This window comes from Crassostrea angulata, chromosome 2, assembly GCF_025612915.1.
Source record: "Crassostrea angulata isolate pt1a10 chromosome 2, ASM2561291v2, whole genome shotgun sequence".
Lineage (NCBI taxonomy): Eukaryota > Metazoa > Mollusca > Bivalvia > Ostreida > Ostreidae > Magallana > Magallana angulata.
This window is the reverse complement of record NC_069112.1, coordinates 53,516,452-53,540,496: the sequence shown is the minus strand read 5'-3', so window position 1 is coordinate 53,540,496 and position 24,045 is coordinate 53,516,452. Positions and strand designations below refer to the sequence as shown.

The 24,045-nt window shown below is 32.7% G+C and overlaps 2 protein-coding genes across 2 annotated transcripts; both read right to left on the bottom strand.

Annotated features, from left to right (window-relative positions):
• Nucleotides 1-1,192: 1,192 nt before the first annotated feature.
• Nucleotides 1,193-8,933, bottom strand: LOC128170530 (multiple epidermal growth factor-like domains protein 10). Its single transcript, XM_052836316.1, has 10 exons — nt 8,875-8,933; nt 8,181-8,408; nt 6,634-6,885; nt 6,322-6,453; nt 5,590-5,727; nt 3,044-3,184; nt 2,519-2,644; nt 2,153-2,171; nt 1,884-1,918; nt 1,193-1,681 (listed from the first exon to the last, which is right to left on the bottom strand). Exons 2-10 carry the CDS (start codon nt 8,317-8,319, stop codon nt 1,599-1,601), a joined length of 1,065 nt encoding a protein of 354 aa, XP_052692276.1. The 5' UTR covers nt 8,320-8,408; nt 8,875-8,933; the 3' UTR covers nt 1,193-1,598.
• A 9,050-nt stretch (nt 8,934-17,983) lies between these two features.
• LOC128170540 (uncharacterized) lies at nt 17,984-22,682 on the bottom strand. Its single transcript, XM_052836323.1, has 7 exons — nt 22,556-22,682; nt 22,131-22,355; nt 21,001-21,252; nt 20,710-20,841; nt 19,175-19,285; nt 18,784-18,802; nt 17,984-18,536 (listed from the first exon to the last, which is right to left on the bottom strand). The coding sequence occupies exons 1-7, from the start codon at nt 22,608-22,610 to the stop codon at nt 18,479-18,481; spliced, it is 852 nt and encodes a 283-aa protein (XP_052692283.1). The 5' UTR covers nt 22,611-22,682; the 3' UTR covers nt 17,984-18,478.
• Between the last annotated feature and the right edge of the window lie 1,363 nt (nt 22,683-24,045).

The window sequence follows — 24,045 nt, the reverse complement described above, 5'->3', positions numbered from 1 at the left end:
TGTTTATAACAGATATATGTCTATAACATTTCTGTATACGCACTATATTTCCTCATCAATGCTTGGCAGCCCCTGTAATGGTGTATGTAAGCCCCGTATATTAAATTCACGATAGTGAAACTGGTTCCCTAACCAGTGTAAATGATGTATACTTCTGCTCATAGGGGGTGGTTATTTGATGCACCGGAAAAAGAAGTCTAGCGACAATAAATCGCTTACTATGCTTAGCGCTTTAAAAAAGTATAATGGAATATTATAATTCATTCTGTCTTTAATAATCTGATGATGAAAAAATAAAAAAAAATATCAGGATATAAACCATAATGGTAGATATGTAAGAATTCATTTCTCAAACCAGCGTACATGTACTACGCTTAATGCGTCCATTGACATTTGGTAATCCGGATTGCTTATGCATTCTGCTGGCGTACACCAATCTCGCCAGTTTGAAAATCCAGTTTAGAATTTATCATCAAGTTTGTCGGATAGCTCATGGTTATACGTTGAAATAAGATAAAAGATGTAGATATTCGTAATGAATGGTGAATTTATTGATTGTATGTAAAGATTAAACAAATGGCTATTTTAAAACGTTATAATATAACGTTTAATTCCTTTAAGTTACACAATTTTGTTTATATGCGAGGAAGACGATATAAAAATACTGAGAAATCAATATTTGGGCTATAATTCTGGCAAAAAAAATTATTTTGTAATTTTGTGGAAAGCTACTAAAAAACTCTGTATTACAGAATACTATTAATGGATATTGATTTAGACCTAGTTTATCTGTAACCACGGTTACATAGACATTTTTGACAACAACATGTGTCTCCATTGTCTTTTTACACCGGTTAATTTCTTTGCCAATTCGTCGTTTTATGCCAGTCGCTTTTAAGGGTATTCCGATATGCGCGGGTCAGTTTCTTTAAAGTTAAATTTTGAACGCCTTCGCTGGACTCATTATTAATCCGGGTGTCACGATTTAAAAAAAAAGTAGAATTTAAACTAAATATTTAAGCTTTGGTGTATATAACTGCGTTATAAAACATGTTGAATTTTATTTGATAAGGCATTGCTATTACAAATAATCAATACAATGAATATTTCGTAAACTCACAAATAATTCTTTTCATATAATAAATAATCTCTTATATTTCAATAAGAATTAAGGATATACATATCGCTGTTGTAGAGAGTTTTGTGGGTTTTTTTAGCATTTTTTTGGAAAATGTTTATAATACAACATTTAGAAATTTTGCAGGAAGGCAGATGTTGGCAATATATCTCAGTTCTAAAAGTTTCAAAGAGGTGGTCAAATGTGGCCACATTCACATTTTGCAAATACTGCAGTTAAATCTACAATTTACACCAAATTCTCAGGACGATGGTATGGTTAATGTTGTGCATATGCTAAACAGCACAGCCGAAGTGAAAAAAAATCAGTTGTAGAGAATCATGATATTCTGCCCTACAGTGCAACATACGGCACTAAAATTGTTCCAAACTTGAATTTTGTGGCATTTGTTGCTTTGTATATGTAGTTTTTTGTTGAAAATCTTTTCCAGGATATTTGGTACTAGTAGACAGTGATGGTTTCAGTTGGAATACCTATGGATTTCTTCATATGTCTTGGATTTGTCAACCTCTTCAAGCTCTGTGTATTGATGCTCTTTGTCCTCTGAAAGTTTAGCCAAAATATCCCAATCATTTTTAGCCTTGATTGTTCATACTTTTTTACTTTCTTTTATTTGTCGTTTTAAATGATGAGTTTTTCATTCAGCGTACGATTTTTTGAAAAATTATGTTTAATTGTTTACATATATATTTGAGATTTGACGCCAATCTTAACTTCACTTTATTCATAATTCTTTATATTGTACCTGTTTTATATGTAGGTTGCGGCATATTTTCACGGCTAAAACACAAACAGAGTTTTGAATGTCTTTCATACTAATTAATCCTAAAATTTATTTAAATACAGTCTATAATTATTCAAATAATGAACACAACAGCTTAGTTCCAAAGATATCAACCATCTTATCTAGAGTACGTATTTTTAATCGATTTTCTAAATTAAATATTTTATCGTATTTTGATACGAAGCTATATATTTGTTTCAAACAATCCTAAAAATATGTATGAGACCCACCTCATTCTGGAAAGTTTTGCTGCAAGAAAAGTCAGATTTAAAATTAATAGAACAAATAACACATTAGATAGATAGATAGATAGATAGATAGATAGATAAACAGACAGACAGACAGACAGACAGACAGACAGACAGACAGACAGATAGATAGATAGATAGATAGATAGATAGATAGATAGATAGATAGATAGATAGATAGATAGATAGATAGATAGATAGATCGATAGATAGATCGATCGATCGATCGATCGATCGATCGATCGATCTATCGATCGATAGAAGTAGTCTCTGGAACTGAGAAATATCTTCATTAATTCTCATAGATTACACATAACACATGTTAAGTATTTCAGCAATGTTACGAACCAACATTTCTTTTCCAGATGACAAAATTTATCAGACTTCCTGTGACAACAATCAGAACTGATACCACGACGATTACAATGGTGTAGCTCTCTGTGCATGAACTAGGTTGTGTGTTAGTAGCTCTAACTGGAAATATGTTTAAATGACATAACTAAGACAAATTGTTGCAGTATATTGAAGAGATGTGTTTAGTAAGTCAGTTATACCAATTGGAAGGCAATGTTACTTGGTTATTATATGTTAAGATCAATTGCCTGTTTGGGATATACAAAATAATTGTGTTTTCTTTATTTTCACAAACGGTTTATCTCAGTTTTAATGGAATGTATAAATATGTTGCATCAATCTAATCAAACAATAACAATAGGAACTATTTTGTTTTAAAACGTTACAACTTTGAACACAAACGAGGTTTTTTTTTCTTCATTTTGATTCTTCAATGTTTTATTTAGAATGTTTTGAATACATTTTTAGTTCGAACACTGACTTGATTGTTTAGTTTTAAAAGGTTGAAAAAAATCATACTTTGATTACATGTGCTTCCTGTCCATCCTGGTTTACAACCACCGTCACATTGTCCTGTAAATCTGTCACATTGACTGGTAACAATGCAGTTTTCACTACAACGGTGACTGCAATTCCTTCCATAATATCCTGATTGGCATCCTGCACCATTTGTTATCATAAATACTGTTTACACTACTGGCCATAAATACATCTGTCCGTATGAAAATCCCCTGTCACCCTTTCTGTTTTCACTGCCATCCCCTGAATATCCATTGTGCGCCCCTGTACACATCCCCTGTGTGCCACTGTTAGCCCCTGTCACCCACTGTACGCCCCTGTAAGCCACTGTACTTCCCTGGGTACGCCCCTGACATCCCCAGTACCGCTTTTTACGTTTTCTAAATATTATTTTCTTAATTCAACTATTTAAATCACATGTGTTATGTGTTGAGATACAAGTCACTTTTGGACTCCAGAGCATCGAATCACAAGACACACTTTACTTATGAATATTTTAAGCCTATGAATCGTGTGATTCTTGGTAATACAATACAATACAAACCAAGATCAAGCGCACGGCACATGGTGTTAAGCATTTAGTATATATCTAAACATATAGGTGCAAACTAAAACTAGTAAATCAGTCAGATTGTAGAATTTATAAATAGCCATGTGACGATAGAATACGCCTTGTTATTTTTGTTTAAACCCAGTTCTTGGTCCCACCTTTCATTTTCCCGTGAATAACAAAATAAAGCTTTAAAGTATTATATAAGTTTGGCTTATAAAATTGTTGGGTATGTTTATTTAATAAGTTTTTGACCGGTTTGTTGGACTCTTGAATGGAATTTAAACTAATAATTTATTCTCATAATCAATTTCATTAATTTTCTAAAATCTAATTTTTAAAATCACTCCTATTTTCTGCAAAGTGGAAGATATCAAAGATAACATAATCAATTTCCAGTGACAGAAATCTGCCGCCAAGGTCAGAACATGTACATGTGTTGTCTATATATGTAGAAGGTTATATAGATATTGAGAAATAAAAAAACAACTTGATTATGAGAGGAGACCCTGAGATAGATAGATAGATAGAGAGAGAGAGAGAGAGAGAGAGAGAGACAGACAGACAGACAGACAGACAGACAGAGACAGACGGACAGAGAGAGACACAGAGAGAAACAGAGACAGAAACACAGAGGAGAGACAGAGAGAGAGAGAGAGAAAGAGTTGAAAACAAAGATTCACAACTAACTGATTGTAGCTACAGTTTTCAAAGAAGGGGATGTTTGACAATTTGCAGTGTACAGTAGCGAGGTACAGAAAAAGAGATGATAGACACACGTGTACATGCATATATAACTACACTTCCTAAGATTTAAATGGTCGGTCACTGAGTATATGGTAGCTACTGTACACAGCCCTTCTTGACAATTTGCAGTGCACGGTAGCGAGATTGGTAACAATGAGGTGACAGACACACGTGTATTGTATATACACACACGTCCTGAGTTATGCTACACATTATGCAATGTGTTGTTTAAACACCCCTTATGACTTTTTTCCCAGTCTGTCATATACAGAAACAAGAATTTGAAAAGAAAGAACTTTAAATTCAGAACAATTTTTAGTACAGTGATATGAATTAAAGCTTTAAATTGTAATTTTAAATTCTAATTTAAACGTCTGTATACATGCATTAAATCATTCATTACATGTACCATTGCTCTATATGCATTAGGACAATTCTGTAAAATAATGCATACAAATAACTAAACGGTAAAATGCACCCTCTCTCTCTCTCTAGTATATATAGATAAAACAATGCTAACAGGAAATATCAGCAATTAACATGTACTTCATAAAGACTTGTTTATTCTATGCAACATTACACCGGGCAAAACAATCAAAATATACTTGATCATTTCGATCGGCATGTGGATATCTGCACGTGCTGATCATTTTGTGTTATTATGGGCTTTAGCTCAGGCAGGTTACAAGGCCAAGAATATTGCAGATTTTCTTTCACTGTTCCATTGATAATTTTTGTTAAAGTACAAAACACGATCATTTGTTTAAATACATGTAATAAAATTATGTCAATGTTGGGCCAGGATTATTCACGTTTGTAATAATATTGCCCTCTATGAAATGCAAAGAAACAAACACCGTATAAAATATGAAGGTAAATAACTTGTTTTATATTCCGAATTAATTAAAATCTATTCATCTACCTTAGTAAGCAGTTAAAGACCGTACAGGGAATGTCAGGGGCAGGCACAGGGAAATACAGTGGCGTACTGATGACAGGGGCTTATAGTGGCACACAGGGGATGTGTACAGGGGATTAAAGGATGTACAGGAGCTTGTACAGAGTCTGCCAGGGGCTGCACAGGGGATGACAGTGAAAACACAAGGAGTGACAGGGGAAGCCATGGGATTTTCATACGGACAGGGGTTTTCAGAGCCAGTAGTGTTATATCATTTGTATGTATTTCAATTGATTTTTTTATGACTATGATGTCTTGATTAAAAAATCAACAAATATCTAAACCCCAAACCTTCCTGGCAGGTATCTCCTAGTGCCCCTTCAGCACATCCGTGAAGACAAGTACCGTTGATATGGTGACACGTCTCTCCATTGCTGCAGTTACCACATTTTAAAGCACATGCTGGTCCGTAGGTATTGTTGTTACAAACTACATACAGAAATCAGAAATTGTTATTTATTTCTTTTGTACGAAATATATACTGTCAAGAAATGTTCTTTTAATGAATAAATAATTCTCTATTATATGCCCTTGAACAGGATGGAAATAAACAAGAAAGCGTTAGCCAGATAAAGGTTGCTAGGAATACTTATTAATTTCTTTTTACTTATTTATTATTATAATGTCATGTTAAAAAAATATGAAATGTATATTATATCAGTTTCTGAGCTAGATATCCAAATGAGTTTTTATATACTCCAGAAAGGTTCTTTGCAACCAGGATTATATCACTTTAAACCATTAAGTTAACGTTATGACATTTGGGCTCCTCTTTACAATTATTTTAATTGTATTGACAGTTAATTCCTTTTTCACATTCCACAAATATGTGATAAAAACAATCTAAAATTATTACATTATTTGCATTTCGTCAACAACCGAAGTTGTCTCTGTTCTTACTGGTACAATATAGTTCTGGTAAATTTGTGAATAATGATGTAGCCTACAGTTGCTGCTATTAAAAAGATTTTAAGAAAAGTATATCAAACCACAACAACAAAAACGAATTAATTTTGTACAAACCAATGTGACATTCTAAACCCTTATATCCCGAGGAACAACTTAAACAGTGGCCTGTATTGGTATCGCAACTCCTGTCTTGGCAGTTTTTTGGGCATGGATAAATGCAATCGTCTCCATATGTTCCATTACACCCTATTTAAATGGACCAGAAAATAAAAAAAAAATGTATAATGGATTCATATTTTACATAAGTAGGTATATAAAAATGTAGTTAGTTGAGAAACAGGTAAGCAGAATGTTTTTTTTTTTGTTTTGTTAAACTCCAAAAAAAATATTCATTTTATTTAAACAATCTTATTGTTTGAGACTTACCATAGACCTCTACCTCACAGAGTTCATTATAAGCATATTTTGAATAGAAGCTAGGATACACAGCACCCGGTCTACGTTCATTGTAGTATATAACGTATCGTCCTTGTAGAGTGCAGTTAATGTGCTGGTCTAATGACACCATGTTTTGGTCGGTTGATTCATCGTGATAACAGAGATAACCATCGTCTTTAGAAGTTGTGTTGGAAACATAGACAAAAAAGCCGGCCATTCTATCTAAATATTGACTAAAATCTGAAAAAACAAACAGATAAATTAATGGTTTAAATTAAAAAAGTCTAAATTTCAGTAAATATCAACAGCCCTATTTGGATATGCTAAAAATATACAAACAAATTACAAGAGGTACTGTGAGCAAGCTCACATTTGAATAAAAGGAAAATATCTTAATCATATCAAGATATGGCCTAGACAGGAATTATGTATTTTTTTAAAACAATGACCACAATCTTGCGCAACTTACACAAATGTACCTTTGGTTCATGACACACCCTTAGCTCATAAGAAATCTTTTTGTACAGTAAAAACCACGAGTGTTTTCTTTCTTTAAAAAGTAATAGTAGAAACAAAGTATAGACTTTTTTAAATGACCTTGATCTCAAAACAAAATAATTACACACCCTCAAGTCATAAACATTTTTTTTGTGAAGCATGATATTCGCATTATTCTCCATAAGAAGATATGCACCAAGCACGGATAAACAATTTTCCTTCTAGTGACATTGAACTAGCCCAAATGAGCATGGTCATAATAATGACACACCTTCAGGTCATAACAATCTTGGTGTGAAGAAAAAAACCCCAATGTTTCTCCATAAAAAAGATATAGATCGGAAACGAATTCTGCTCTTTTCCTCCCTGAGACCTTGAACTTGCCCAAGTGACCTTGGGTCAAATTCATGACACACCCTCGGGTCAAAGGCAATCTTTCTGTGATGTAAGAACTTCCAATTTTCTACATAATAGAAAAATGGACAGACAAGTTGATTGCTATAAACCCCCTTAACCTTCATTAAGTATAAGTATACATAAATGAAGTATATATTAAGTACACCTATTAAGCCGAAACATTTCTTCATAGAATATTGAATAATAAATATCATTTTTTATTATATCATTATACAATAACATTTCATCTTTTAATGTATTATTTTAGATTTATTATCATAACACAATTTTATTTGGCATTATGGACTAATTTTGTTCAAGTGTTTGACTGATTTTGGTTTGTGTGATGTTATATTATATTTAATTGAGCTACTTTTTAGCAGACTCTTACAACGAAATGTGTAACAATATAGTCATTTCCGTTTTGCTAATTTTATCGACGCATTTACCTACTGCGGTAAACGCTTAACACACTAACACTTTGCAATCGTTTATTATCATACATATTTCATGTAAAAATAAATGTATGATGCAAAATGAGCTGGACGTGTCTTTGTAATCAATCATGATATGTCTTTTATCGAAGATGAAAAAGTATATCTATATGTGTAAATCAAATTAAAATTTTAGAGTTTGCACACTTCGGTTATCCGTCCTGTAGTAGATGTCTATGTGATTGATGCTGACAACTCTTCCAAGGTCTACTCTCCATGTAGCAGTGTATTTTACATCCCCAGATATTGTACACTGACCTCCAACTGCTCCCCGATCAGTGTACATACCATCCACTGCATTCTCACTACCAAAGTCTCTTCCTTTTTCTGGCCAGGGATTTTGCTCCCAGGTAGGCTTGTATAGTGCTAGGTTTTCTGTATGAATAAAACGTGTAACCCGCTAACAATTTTAAACTTTTAGTAAAGAAAAACTGCATGCCTTGAATGGTCGTTATGAATTAGCAAAATAAAATTTTATATCCAAAACTTTGTAGGGTTTAATATCCTGATAGACTTGATGATTCAAACTTCACTTTTGAACACTCTTTAACTTTCAAAAGTGCGGTAAAGGGAATACTGTGTTAAGAATGGGCTACTCTGTAAATTGGGTTAAAAAGCATTTGGGTTTAAAAATAGAATTAGTAACATAGAAACCAATGTATATTCATTATCTATATATCAAGTGTATATTTGTACTATTTTTTTTACTAATAAGAAGATGATACAGTAGTTAACCTTCATATGTTCGACGGAAGACCGACGACGAGGGACGACAGACTTTGACCTAGGAATCTCCGATTTTTTCTTACCTTAAAGCTGTAAGAAACAAAAACAAACTTACCTAACCCATGTACGTACAAGTTTTACAGCAAAATATTCAGTGTTTAGTGACGCATATCACTGTAGAAACGAAACAGACATTAGAAATTTACAAGTAGAAATACAACTAAATGAAATATTAAGACGTATTTTTAAACGATACTCACATTTCACAAGTTCACCAACTCAATCGAATAAGTGACATAAAATGTTTCTTTTGAGAACTTGGATGTTTCTTTTTTTAAATTTATGTTTATGACCTATTTTCCCGGTGTTTTCAGCGAACCAGGAAGATTTTATCAATTCAATTTAAATGCACTTTCAACGCTTTTTTTTTTTATCGATTTATCTAGTAGTGTTATTTTTTCATCGACAATACAAGTTTATCTTGTTCATGCTGCATGATGAATGTATTTAAGTCAAAAAGGCAAAAAATGAGCAATTGTGGAAAAAAAATGCACAGTGTATATTTAAACCTTGAATCTAGTAAATATGAACAAACACCCCAGACGGAACCGAATCATACTCTGTGGTTCATAAGCTCTATACCTTAACCACTGAGCTATGATGATATTTAACCAAATCGATTAACACAATCAAATGAACAAAACATTAAAATCGCCGTCTTTTTTAAGTAGAATGTATGTATAGGGAAGTACCCTAATTCCAGTGTAAGAGCGACAATTCGTGGATGCTTATTCGCAGTTAAGTGTTTTTGACGCATAATTTTGACACACATTCCTCTTATTATACCCGCACTTTCTAAAGAAAGTTCGGGTATATTGTTGTTACCCTGTTCCGTCCGTCCGTCTGTCTGTCCGTCCGTCTGTCCGTCCGTCCGTCTGTCACGTTTTACTTTCTCAAACTGCTCTTACATCTTATAAACCAGCAAACTGAACTCTTGGAGCTTGATTTGGGGTATCATGTTGTTTTGTAAAAAGGTTTCAAAAATTCTCTGTTACTCCTTGGGGTCAAATAATGGGTAAAAAATTACGTTTTTTCACAAAAAACCTTCTTCCTCGAACTCCTCCTACATTTTCAACAGTAGACAAATCATCTTTTGGAATATGTTTTAGGGTATTCTATAGATGCGCAATAAGGTTTCGGAATTTTCAATTTTGTCCTGGGGGTCATTTAATGGCTGAAAAATGACTTTTTTTTTTTACAAAAAAAAAAAAAAACTGGTTTCAAAAACGTCATTTTTTTTGGGCTGTAGCCAAATGATCTTCTATAATATGATTGGGGGTGTCATATTGAGGCGGGATCAGGTTCCAGATTTTTTTTTTATTAAAGGGATCAGTGGGCAACAAAAAATGACGTTTTTTGCAAAAAAATATGGTTCCCAGAACTCCTCTTACAACTTTTGGAGTAGCTACGTCATCTCTTGGGATATAATTGGGGCTGTCCTATAGATGTGCAATAAGGTTTTAAAAATTTAATTTCATCCAGGGAGTCAAATAGAAGCAGAAAATTGACGTTTATCATTAAATAAAAAACCATTGATCCAAGAGCTCCTCTTATGATTTAATGGATAGACAATCAAATCTTAGGATATGATAGGGACTGTTCTATAGATGTGCAGTAAGGTTTTGAAAATTTAAATTTCATCCAGGGAGTCAAAAAGTAGCCGAAAATTGACGTTTATGACTTCAAAAAAACATAGATCCTAGAACTCCATTTATGATTTAATGGATAGACACATCATATATTGGGATATGATAGGAACTTTTCCATAGATGTGCATTACGGTTTTGAAAAATTAAATTTAACCCTGAGGCCCATTACCTACCGGTACATACCTTTTGATGTCCTTTAAGGATAAAAAATATATATGGTTAAGGGGTAGGGATCTCAACCGTTTTCGAGATATTCGTGCACTTCCTGTTCAAGGGGGGTCATGACCACCCCCGGGGCCCATGACCTACATACCGTTTGATGCTCCTTGACACAAGGAACAAGAATATATATGGTTTAAGTGTGGGGATCTCAACTGTTTTGAAGATATTAAGGGACTTGCTGTTTGAGGGGGTCAGGACCACCCACAGGGCCCATGACCTACATAACATTTGATGCCCCTTGACATCAGAAATATGATTATATATGGTTTAGGGGTCATGATTATAACAGTTTCTGAGATATATGGTAATTTCAAATTCCTGGGGGGTGGGGATGACCCCAGGGGTCAGATCTAATAAACCCTATATATTGCCAGTAACAGGTAATATATGATTATGAAAACCCTATATTATTATCTTTGTCCGTTTTCAAGTTACCATTTACAATAGAGTCTACGATTCTTCCTACAAGGTTCAAAGTTAGACCCCACACCCTTTTGACACCCCCCTCCCCCCCTCCCCCAAAAAGTGGTTGTCTAACCCAAAATGAGAAAAAATCAAACCAGGGTGCACAACTAGATATGCAGGCCTATCATACTCTAGAGTTTTGTACAATTCTGTTCAACAATCTCTGAGAAACAAGTTCAGAGCAGGAAAGAAGAAGAAAAAGAAGATGAAGAATAATAATACATGTATTAAGAACCGTACAAAAACAATAAGTCTCCAAATTTCATTCGGGAGACTTAATAATAAAGATTAGATAGAGATAAGATCATCAAACATCAATAATTTAAAGATAATTGACAATTTCTGATTCTAAGGGGGTCGGGAGGACCCCTTAGGGTCTTGACTTACATGCCATAATGATCTGATGCGCCTGCATGACCTTAGGAGGAATAATATCTTTGGATAAAGGTGGGGATCTCAATGGTTTTTATGATATTTAATAATTTGAGAAAGAGCACTTGGGATCATGACCTACATACCATCTTAAATGCCTTGAACAAAGAAACAATGATATAATATGTACATGATATATGATTGAATTTAAGAACCCAGATATAGATCAATCATCTGTTTTGTAATACTTCCTATGTATATATACATGTACATGTATTAGTTTGTGTTTTGTTCTATACTATTCATGTTTATGACTGTAGTATGGCTTAGTTTTATTTTAAATTACATTAAAAATTGTCAAATATATGACTTGGAACCCCCACTCCCAAACAAACTCAAATATAAACTGCCCCCCCCCCCCCCTCGTCGAATGATCTTTTAAAATCAAAATATAATTTGGGTGTCTAAAAACTTTTATAACTGGTAAAAAATGTTATTTTTAAAAAAAATTATATTACACCTTGCATAATTGACAAATGATCTTTTGAGATATGATCAGAGGTCATATTTCTACCCTGGGATCAATAAGTAGTATTCATTGACAAGTTAAAATTAATAACAATAAATGATTCAAATTATAAATGTTTATACTCCACATTCACATTCGACCCCCCCCCCCCCCCCCATACTAACCTGGTTATAAAGATTCAGTCTTCTTAATACATTTTTACATGTGTACAGTAGCAAATTTTAAGTCATTTCTTGATTGCTTTTTCTCTTGTGATTCACATTAACATTTTGGAAATTTCATTTTTAAGATTTATAAACAAAATGTTATATGCATCACTTCCATGTGTATTCGCCTATTTGGGGCAAATGTAAAGTCTCCTAAACAACGCAGTGACATCATTAGGCTAGGAATTACCCACATGGATCAAACACTACTGTATAACATATGAATAAGATAAAATACACTGTTATTTCTAGTTCTAAAATGTCAGGGTGTCTCCAAGGGGGCATAATCTATATACAATTTTACGCGCAATGACACAAAGAGCAAAAATAAATTATATGGTTTAGGGATGAGGATCTCAGATCTCAGAAGTTTACAAAATATACAGTGTATCATATCATTTCCTATTTCATAAAGGAAGGAGGGGGGGGGGGGTTAAAGACAACACCTGGTAGTCATTAATGTACATAACACCATTTGATGCATCATGATGACATTAGAAGATATTTTGTATTTTCCTGTTTCGTGGGGTCAGAGCAGTCCCATAAGGTCATGACCTACATTGTATTTGATGCATAATAATACATTAAGAAAGAGATACTCCTTCCTTCCTATTATAATTCATATAAAAATGATAAGTGTCTACACCTACTTACATGTAATACACAAATTTAATACGAAATTCATTGTTTATACAGGGTCAATATGGGGTCAACTCAATAGTGCATGCAGTCTGACAAATGAAAAAAATAACTTTTGCAACTAAAATGATAGAAACTTTACAAATGCGATAGGATAGGTAACGATGATAATCTTATTTGAATATTAAAAGATGATGATATAGAATGCTGTCAAAGGGAGATCACATTTAGAAAGTGAAAGTAGAACTTATGTATGCTGGCATCTCATTATAATGTGCTACTGCTACTACATGTACTATGCTTACCTAAATTGGTCAACATCATAATGATAATCCAATTAAAACACAATAATTAATTCCTTTAGCTGATCTTAACTAATCCTTTTCTGCATACGGAAAACACAGACATGTATGTATGGGTGTTGCTAAAACGCGGAACGGAAAACGGAACGGAAAGCGGAACGGAATGGAAAATATCATCACGTTTATCGCTTAAAAAGGGTATAGACTGGCCAGAAACGATTTACTTTGTATCTTTTATTTATATCTAATGAATGATTATCAACATGCTGTTATCTTATTAATATTCATATGAATGTCTATCAATTATAGCATTGTATTCATTCGGCTTTAGTTGAGTACGAAACGGAAAAATCAAATGTATACGAATTTTGAAACATTAACATGATTAAACGAGAAAATTAGCTATAATTTTTTACTTATTTTTCTTATATGGTATTGCTGGCATATCAGCGTAACGTATGCAGTTAGTGAAAGCGTTTTATGCGTGTTTTGAGTATTTTTATATTTCAAATATGATGTACATGTATATATACTTACATCAAAATTGAATTTTCGGTGTTCTAGACGATTTTTTATCATACAGACGATACAGTATCATTGAAATGGAAGAAAAAAAACCCCCGCAGGACTAACGACATTAAAAATCAAAATACAGTAAACATTAACATACCCGGTAATTTGTGAAACTAGTAATTTGTGAAACTAGTATTTTTAGTAATGCAATTTTGTTTACGTTTGCATTACTAAGCAGTTGTTTATTCCAGCAGCTATATACATATGCTCCGAATAGAAAGCTCTAGACGTTGCCTGGTTTGATTTTCCGATTATTTATTGGGACTATAGTCTGTCGATCCCAAAATATTCATGCAGCACATTTGGACGATTTATAATGGAAAATGTTGACATCTTTTCTCCATTTGGAAGTCACTCAGAAGACCTTGCACAATTTTTCAACACTATCATCCGGGTCTGTTGAAATGCAAAACCCCGTAGACTTCTTTATTTCTAGCCGTGTATTTATACCAGCTGATAAGCTAGAGAGGACGTTTTAAAAAAGAATAATGGGAATGTTTGATTCTTCTAAAAGAGAATCGCTTGAACCCTGAGGTATATAAAATTATACAGCAAAAAGTGAATCGAGGATATGTTGGAACAGAATATAGTGGTCAATGCATGTACTGTTAATTTTGAGGAAATAAATATTCTTGAATAAACAATCTAATATTGCTAAATCTTTCAAAAAAATTTAAAAGGTAAATAAAAAATATCGTTTTAGCATGATTAACAAATCTATGAGGTAAATAACATTAGATAAGATTTTCCGTTTTTCCTTCCGTTCCGCTTTCCGTTCCGTTTTCCGTTCCGCGTTTTAGCAAGACCCATGTATGTATAAACCTGAACCCATCTAATCGAAGAGCTGGGTAAAACTAGTACCCGCTAATGAGACATGCAGGCCTGTGTTGTGTACGTAACTTCAGACAAAGATCATTCATTTGTAACATTTGTGACCTATTCTTCAAATTCACTTGCACTATTTTATTTGGTAAATAACAGCTTTAAGGTGGTGCAGGACACCTGCATATTGTGATGTACATGTATACTTTCTATTGAGATAAACAATAAAGTATATTAAATATTGATTAAATATTTACCCCCCCCCCCCAAATAATGTTACCTAACATTGAAGCGCAATCGGTTAGAGCGTTTACATGTCTGTAAGAGCATTTGGGTCCAAGGTGTATTTAAGGTAATTTTACAATTGATATAAATGAATTTTCATGGGGGGGGGGGGGGTCTGGACCCCTCACTCCCACCACTTCTCTTAATCTGTTCACACGATGATGTTCATGTAGGCACACAGTAGCAAATCTAAAACCGGCAACTGCCACGGGGAGGGGGCATAATTTAATTTTTAATTTTGTTTGTAATAATTATATAGACCATTATACTTTCTATGACATGAAATGTTAAGATTATTGATTAACTTAAAATTCACTGCAAACAGTTCTGCATCAAATTGCACATAAAGTGCTGCTCATGTCACGGTGTGTATTATCATATGGGAGGGGATCTCATCCGTCAGTTATGAAAATTATAAATTTTAATTGTATTACCGGAGCTTGCATGTAGCCTTCATTTTTAATTAAACTGGTACAAAACAGTGTTATTTAGGGGCAAACACACGGTGCGGGTATTACTTTCTAATGACAGCATCTAGTTAATTATGCCATTAGTTAAATTGATTCTTGATAGTCGATCTGCATAAAAAAGCTGGCCAAACGTCAGCGTGATTGTTTTCTAAAAAGTGTATGCAACACTAATCTGATGCCACCATACATAAAGCAACATTTAAAAAGGGAAACTGTTAGTGTCTTAAAGAGGCGTGAAAGCAAAAGGAGGAGTTGTCAAAAGGTGGAGGCTGAAACAATTTCAGCTATGCCAAACAACAGAAATCAGCTGTCGGGGGCGTACGTTAAAAAACAAAAGATGTACTGTCGCTAATATGTTTGTATTTCACTATGTATTTCAGCTAAATAACAACTAAAATTGAATATATTATGTACTCATACCCTCTAAAATTGATTGGTTAATTATAAGAAAAGGAATAATTTTGTAATATCTTATATTAGGTAGACTCGCATTATACTGTATAAGGCGAAAGAAATTTAATTTTTAGGTTTACGGATTTTGTTGTAAAAATTTTCGGTCGAAAGAGGGGAAAAAAAACCAGTGGGTAAACTTCTATTAATCAAAATTACATATTATTTGCTTGAACTTATAATATTAAGTTTAATTTGTCCACTATTCACTGTGTACTTTGTGTTTGTTTTAAGATCATTCATATTAACCTTACTAAACTTGTTCAGGATAACATTTTCTTTGCTTTTCATAAAAACTTTTTAAGCCAGACCATGTATGGCTGACCTCCATCTTAAATACTCCATGTTATAGAGACGCTTAAACTTGATTCTAAAAGCTCCCTCTGTCAAACGTTTTGAAGATTTCAAATGAAATAAAGCAATTTTAAAACCAAGATCGGTCAAACTTGAAAATTCCGGAAAAATTTACGAAGATTCGAATTTTTTTTCATTTTTTTTTTACATTATTGAAAAAATTGGGTCGGCGGATCCGTAAAACTAAAAACTAAATGTCTCTCGCCTAAATAAAGACATTAGAGATTTGTGGCATAATAAGCGCAATTTTAATCGTGTACTTCAAAGTATCGATGAGTTTATTTTGTTAAGTTAATATAGTTAAGAGCACATTGAACTTATAAGCAACAGATGGAAGTATTCCGATATAGAATAGAAAATGATGCCTTTAACGCTAGTATGGACCGGACCTAATGAGGTTACTACGGAAATTTATCAGATCTATATTACATGTACCACTTCAAAATTATGATATTATTACTGGTGGTGATTTCAACTTTGTATAAGATACAAACTAAGATTACTAAAATTAACTACATGATATTAATCTGAAAACTAGTTATGTACATATGTAGTAAGCGAGCACATGATTTCTCACAACTTTGTGGAAAAGTTCATTCAAATGACAAGAGATACACTCGGAGAAAACCAACACTTCTGACGCAAGCACGTTTAGCGATTTGTCGTATTTCAGCTCTTCTCATAAAAGTGATATAATAGCAATCTATAGATCAGATCATTATTCTGTACTTATATCATTAAAATCTAATCATTTTAAATAAGACAGTGCTCTTTGAAAAATTTTAAAACTCACTTTAAAGCAAAAAATATTATAATATTAAAATAGATTCTGTCCTTCAATAATGTGATGATAAAAGCAGATTTCTTGCAAGATATATACCACAATATATATCAAATAGGTAGGACTTCATTTGTCAAATGCGCCGACTGACCTTTTATAACCAAGGTTGTTGCTTCATCTTATCGGGGAAGGTCCGCAGACGTACGCCAATCCAACAAATTTGGAAATCGAACGTGGAATTTGCTCTTGGCGTGTAGCTCACGGTCAAAGATAAAAGATGTTCATATTTGTAATAAATATGCATATTTATCGATTGTATGTTAAGATTAAACAAATGTTTATCTAAACTGTTATAAACTTTACGTGTAAATTCTATACACTACACAATTTATTTTGTTCATATGCGTTGTAGACGGCATATAAATACTCCAGAATGCCGATTTAGGCTATATTTCTGGCAGATAAAATTATTTTGTAGTTTTGTGGAGAAACTACTAAATAAGTTTGCATTTTGTGGTACTATAAATGAATATTGATTTTGATTTAGTTTATCTGTTACCATGGTTACAAAAACATTTTTGACAACAACATGTGCCTCCAATTTGTTTTTACGCCGGTTGATTTCTTTGCCAATTCGCCTTTTTATGCCAGTTGCATTTAAGTGTATATCAATATGCGTTGGTTATTTTCTTTCAAGTTAATTTTACTCCTCCTGGGGACTTTTAATTAATTCGGGGGTCGCAATTTTAGAATTAACACTATATATTTAAGCATTGGTGTAAAACTGCTTTATAAAACATTTTAATTTTAATTGATAAGGCCTTGCTATTGGCAATAATCAATAGAATGATGATTTTGTAAATACTCACAAATAATCCTTTTCCTATATTAATTAATACATGTATCTGATATTTCAATAAAAACTAAGGATATAAATATCGCTATTATAAAGAGTTTTATTTTCTGTTAGCAAATATTAAAAAAAAGTTAATACATACAAGTTACACAAGTACTTAAAAAAAATTGCAGGAAGGCAAATCTTAACAATATCTCTCAGTTTTAGAAGCTTCAAAGAGGTGCTCAAATGTGGCCACATTCACATTTGCACATACTGCAGTTAAATCTACAATTCACACGAATTTTTCAGGACGATGGTATGTTTGATGTTGCGTATGTGCCAAACAGCACACATTTTGATGCTTTGTTGCTCTAGCTCTTTGTTGAAAATCTCTCCAAGAACGTTCGGTTACTGGCGGTCTCAGTTATGATAACTGTGAATTTCCTCATATGTCTTGCTTTTGTCCACCTCTTCAAGTTCTGTATATTGATGATCCTTTTTCTCTGAAAATTTAGTCAAAATATCTCACTCATTTTTAGTTTCATTTGTTCATGGTGCTAAACTAGTTTTATATTTTATGAATTTTTTTTAAGTATTGTATTAAATGCTGAGTTTTAGAGCACATTCAAGGTATTTTTTCTTAATAAAAATTGTGTTCAATTTTTTACAAATTTGAGATTTGACGCTTATCGTAACTCAACTTCATTCAGATTCTTTTAGTGTACCTCTTTTGCTTGAAGGTTGCGGTATATTCCCCTGGCTAAAACATAAACATAGTTTTCAATGTCTTTAAATATATCTTGTTTTTTAAAATTTATTTAGATAGAGTATGGAGATAAAACAATTATAACAATAATGTACACAACAGCTTTGTTTAAAACAGGTCAACAACCTAATCCAAAATACGTCGTTGTGTCGATTGATATCATAAAAAACACTTATTTTATATTTTGATGCGAAGCTAAATATTTGTTTCAACCAATCCTAAAGATAAGAACTAGACTCACCTCTTTCTGTTTATTTTGGCTGCAATAAAAGTCAGATTTAGAATTAATAGAAAGACACCGCATTAGATAGATATATGAATAGATAGATAGATAGATAGATAGATAGATAGATAGATAGATAGATAGATAGATAGATAGATAGATAGATAGATAGATAGATAGATAGATAGATAGATAGATAGATAGATAGATAGATCGATCGATAGATAGAGAGATAGGTAGGTAGATAGATAGATGGATAGATAGATAGATAGATAGAGAGAGAGAGAGAGAGAGAGAGAGAGAGATTGATAGATAGATACAGGTAGGCTCTGGAACTTAGGAAAAATCTTCATTAATTCTCAAAGATTAAACATAAATTCATTTTAGGTATTTCACTTATGTTACAAACCAGCGTTTCTTTTCCAGATGACAAAATTTACCATACTTCCTGTGACAACAATCAGAACTGATACCAAGACGATTACAATGGTGCAGCTAAGTTGTGTGTTAGTTGCTCTAACTGGAAACATTTTTGATGTTTGTAAATACTCATGCATTTAATTGTCTGTTCGGGACATACAGAAAATGTTTTTTTTCTACATTTTTACAAACGATATATTGCAGTTTTAATAAAAAAAATATAAATATATATTTTTAAATATATCATCCAAAAATATCATTTAGAATTGTTTTGTTATAATATGTTATAATTGTAAACACAACAGAGGTTTTTTTTGGCATTTTAAGGACAACACATTGTCGATTTACTAAGTAGATCAAGGAAAAATGTACAAATTATTATATTAACTGCATTCCATTAAAAAAAAAGAAGAAGAAAATATATGGTTCCTTTTTATGCCAAGCCATGATATGGCTGGGGCATTAAGTGTTCTCACTTTTCAAACATTATCTCATCAACCGTTTTTCACGTTCAACTCAAATTTAATATATGAATGTGTAATTTGATTTAATTGCATTGATTTGATTTGAGTGATATTTACGCATAACACATTAGACACAATCACCAAACCAGATGCGTATAATTACAATATTCTAGGCTTCAGTATTATGCAAAGAGCATGTTTGATTCTTTCTGCAACTGCAAACCAAATCACCACCTGCTACTATACCTACGCTGATAATCATTTCATTGATTTAAATATTTGTTGACAGTTTAAATGAATCAACTTTAATAATGCATTATCATATGAAAAATTATATTAATCGGTTTACAGAATGAAAAATAAAATTATGTGATGAGAATTTGTAGCGGTGTACACAACTTTTGGGAGCATACTTCGGCTGTTCAAATCGTTCTTCAGTTAATAGCGCATTACTCGTAGAATAAGGCAGAAATTTTAAAAAAATATATCATAATTGCGGAAAGTAGGAAAACAACTGTAAATATAAGCATTTTCATGACACAACAGCGCGAGGTATTTAAGTTGTATGCACACATCGTTACAGTTATGAGTCGTAATCTTTCAACAAACTAACGTTTGAAGAAGTTCGTCTAAAAAGTTGATATTTCACATGCAAGTACTCAGTTTCCGATTTGTAACTTTTAATGTGATGTATTTATAAATTTGATATTTCATGTAACGTTAATTTATTAGGAAAACCAGTGAAGTTCGATTTTAGTTCCAGTTCGATGATTTTAGACAGAGCTATGCCTCTTGAATTGATAAGAAAATAAGTAACTCTTTGGGATTTATAACTTCTATTGCAATCAAACAAATATTATACTAAATTTAGAATTTGAAATTATTGTCGTGTGTAGAGCATTCCTTTTGTAATTCATTTTGTTACAACACATCTAGTTTTACCTATATCTATGGTAATTGTTAACTCATTAATAAAAGTTTGGCCTAAAGTTGTTGTTATATGACGGATAAGAAAAAAAACACGATTCCAAAATATTAATATGGATTAATTTGACAATACCTTGGTTACATATTGGACCCTTGTATCCTGGGACACAGCGTAAACAGTGACCAGTATCGGTATCACACCTCATGTCTAAGCAGTTTTGTGGGCATGGGTAAATGCAATTGTCTCCAAAGGTTCCATTACACCCTTTCAAATAATCCAGGCAAAAAAGAAATCAAATTATTTCATCGTTTACTGGGGAATTTGTGTTGTGCACATTTAAGTAAATTAAAGAACGGGTAAGCAGAGTTGTATTTTTTAGAATTAAAACAGTTTACATGTAGGTATTTGATCTTTCAGACTCACCGTAGACTTCAACTTCACACAGTTCATTAAAAGCATATTCTGAGTAGAAGCTAGGGTACACAACACCTTGTCTACGTTCATTGTAGTAGATGACATATCGTCCTAGAAGGGTGCAGTTAATGTGCTGGTCTACTAGAAATAGGTTTCGTTCTGTTGATTTATCATGATAACAGAGATAACCATCGTCTTTAGAGGTTGTGTTGGATACATAGACAAAAAAACCTGCAATCCTTTCTATATAGCTACTGTTCTCTGAAATAGCAATCAGATACAATTTTGGTTTAACTAAACAGCTTAAAAAGATTAAAACCTAACTTTTATATCATACAGTCGGCACTGTTTATATGTACTATAATAATACTAACGATATATACGTGCATTTAAAGTACTGAAGCTTAAATGCTGATTATTGATAGATAATATTTGGTAATATATGAACTGTTATTTTCATTATTATCAATATTATTATTATTATTATTATTATTATTATTATTATTATTTATTATTGATACTATTATAACAGTTTTAATATTACTACAAAGTTTCATGCAATGGTCTTTGAAAAAAGTTTCCCTTTTTTTTTGTGCTACAAATAAATAGTGCTAGTACAATGTACCATTTCCTCCTTGCTTGCTTAATGCAAGTTAACAGCTAACGAGCGAACATTTGCAGACCTTGTTAAAAAAGAAATTCATGATGCGTAGGGAATTTGATGTTTCATAGTTATCAATTATTTTGCGTTTGTAATCAGAGAACGTTTACTACTCCATGGCACCTGATCCTACCTCTAATTTTTGGAGGTCTGTGTTAGCTCTGTTTCTGTTTTCTATTTTTCCTTTGGACTTTTGATTTTGATCCCTGATTGTCATCATCGCATGTCATATATTAGTGTAACTATGCATATGTGATAATCTAATATATTTCGTTAGAATATATTTTTTTAAATACAGTAAAACACGCTTATAACGAAGCGCAAGGGACGGGTGATTTTACTTCGTTATTCAAGCGAAATTCAATATATCCGTCAAGTTTACAACATATTTCATAGTCATGGGGATGGAAAATCACTTCGCTATAAGCGTCAATTCATTATAAGCGTGTTCGCTGTAACTGTGTTTTACTGTATATACCTCTGTTATCTGTCCTGTAATATATGTCAATATAACGGATGCTGACCATTCTTCCAAGGTCTACTCCCCATGTTGCACTGTATCTTCCATCATCAGATATTGTACACTGACCCTTGGTTCCACGATCAAAGTACATTCCATCCACTGCATTCTCACTACCAAAGTCTCTTTCTCTGTCTGGCCATGGATACCGCTCCCAAGTAGGCTTGTGTAATGCTAGATTTTCTGTTATAGAATCAGAATTTAAGATTTCTTTGAAATTATCAATATTTCCTGTTTAATGATAAAGCTTTAGAGATAAAGTTGCTGAAAAGTTTGCCAAAAGCAAAAATTGAACATCTACTGTTTCTCTTTTCTTGCTTAATATGAAAAACACGATGTTAAATCTGATTAGTATGAATCAAAACAATAAGTATGAAACTTACCTATTCCAAGGACGTGCCCGATACACAGCAACGCAAGTTGTGTTAAGAAACACATAGCTCAGTATAAACAGACATAAAAATATTACATGTAGATATACAAACTTGCAAGTAATTAAGAAAAAAATATGCTGCATATGTAAAAGATACTTATATGACAAAAATGGACCTATCGCATGAAAGATTTTAAATACCTGTCAAGAGAACCTGGAAGTGTAACTGTAATTCAAAACCTGTCTTCCCTATGTTTTCACTGAATCAGGAAGAGTTTTTTTAAAAGCCAATTTAAACAAATCAAGTTGTCTTCTTTTTACCGACAATAAAGTTGTTTTTTTTTTTTTTGCCTGCGATTCATTAATGTTGATTTTTTCATAATTATTTTTTTTTAAATTTCTGATTTTTTGCGATTAACCTGGTATTCTTTTGTTTTGAAGGGGAAGTTATCATGACGAACATATATCACAATTTTTTTAAGCGAATTGAGATGTCATGGACAAGAAAGAGTCCGCCATTCATTAAAGATAACTGAATGACCTGAAAACATAGCTCTGATATGCTGTAACATTTTAGCTGGGTTTTTTTTTCGCCAATTTTCAGTTGACTGAATGGCAGAGCTGAATCCTGTAAAAGTTGTGTTGATTTTTCAACAGTTCAATTAAGAAATACACGGCAATTTTGATTAAAGTACTGAAGGATTGAAAGCCGGGCTCTTTTGGTGTGTCTTTATGCATATTGTGTAGTAAAGACTCTCTCTCTTTCTCTCTCTCTCTCTCTCTCTCTCTCTCTCTCTCTCTCTCTCTCTCTCTCTCTCTCTCTCCCATGCCTTTAATGTTGGCTAAGCGTCAGAGAGCGACCAAATTTTGTAAGCGTGAATAAACAAAAGTATGTCTTTCTAGTAGCAAAAAATTCGACATTTGCTGCCTTGAATTTTGCAACAAGCGTTATATATTCAATCCCCATTTCTTCAACGCGCAGCAAAGTAGGTCATGGAAATTCATGCGCATTGTATGTGTCTAAGGTGCATAGTCTTGTTTTTAAAACACGTAATTAATAAGAAAACTAGAAAAGATAAGAGAATTATCTCGAAATTAAAAAAAAGAAACAAAATGCCAACACTTCTGACAAAACGTGGCTCTTTGTGTAACTATTTGGTAAAGCAGAAACTTTTACTTTGAAGCTCTTTGGTCTTTTTTTTTCTTTTGAAGTTGTGCTTTTTATAATTACAGAAGCGATTTGCATGCCTACAGTCAGGACTCTGCTTGCAGCAAAGCCCGGCTATAAAATCACCTGTTGGTCTCGTGATCAAATCTTGTGAAGCCCCGAAGGGCTTTTCAGAAGATTTGATTACACACCAACCAAATTCATATCCCCGTGAGCTTTTTAACATTTCTCTTCATTATATGTACTTACATTTACGTTTAAAAAAGATAAATTGTTCAAACAGGTTAAAATTATCGAGATTTTATGTTAACAATATTCTGAGCGACAGACGA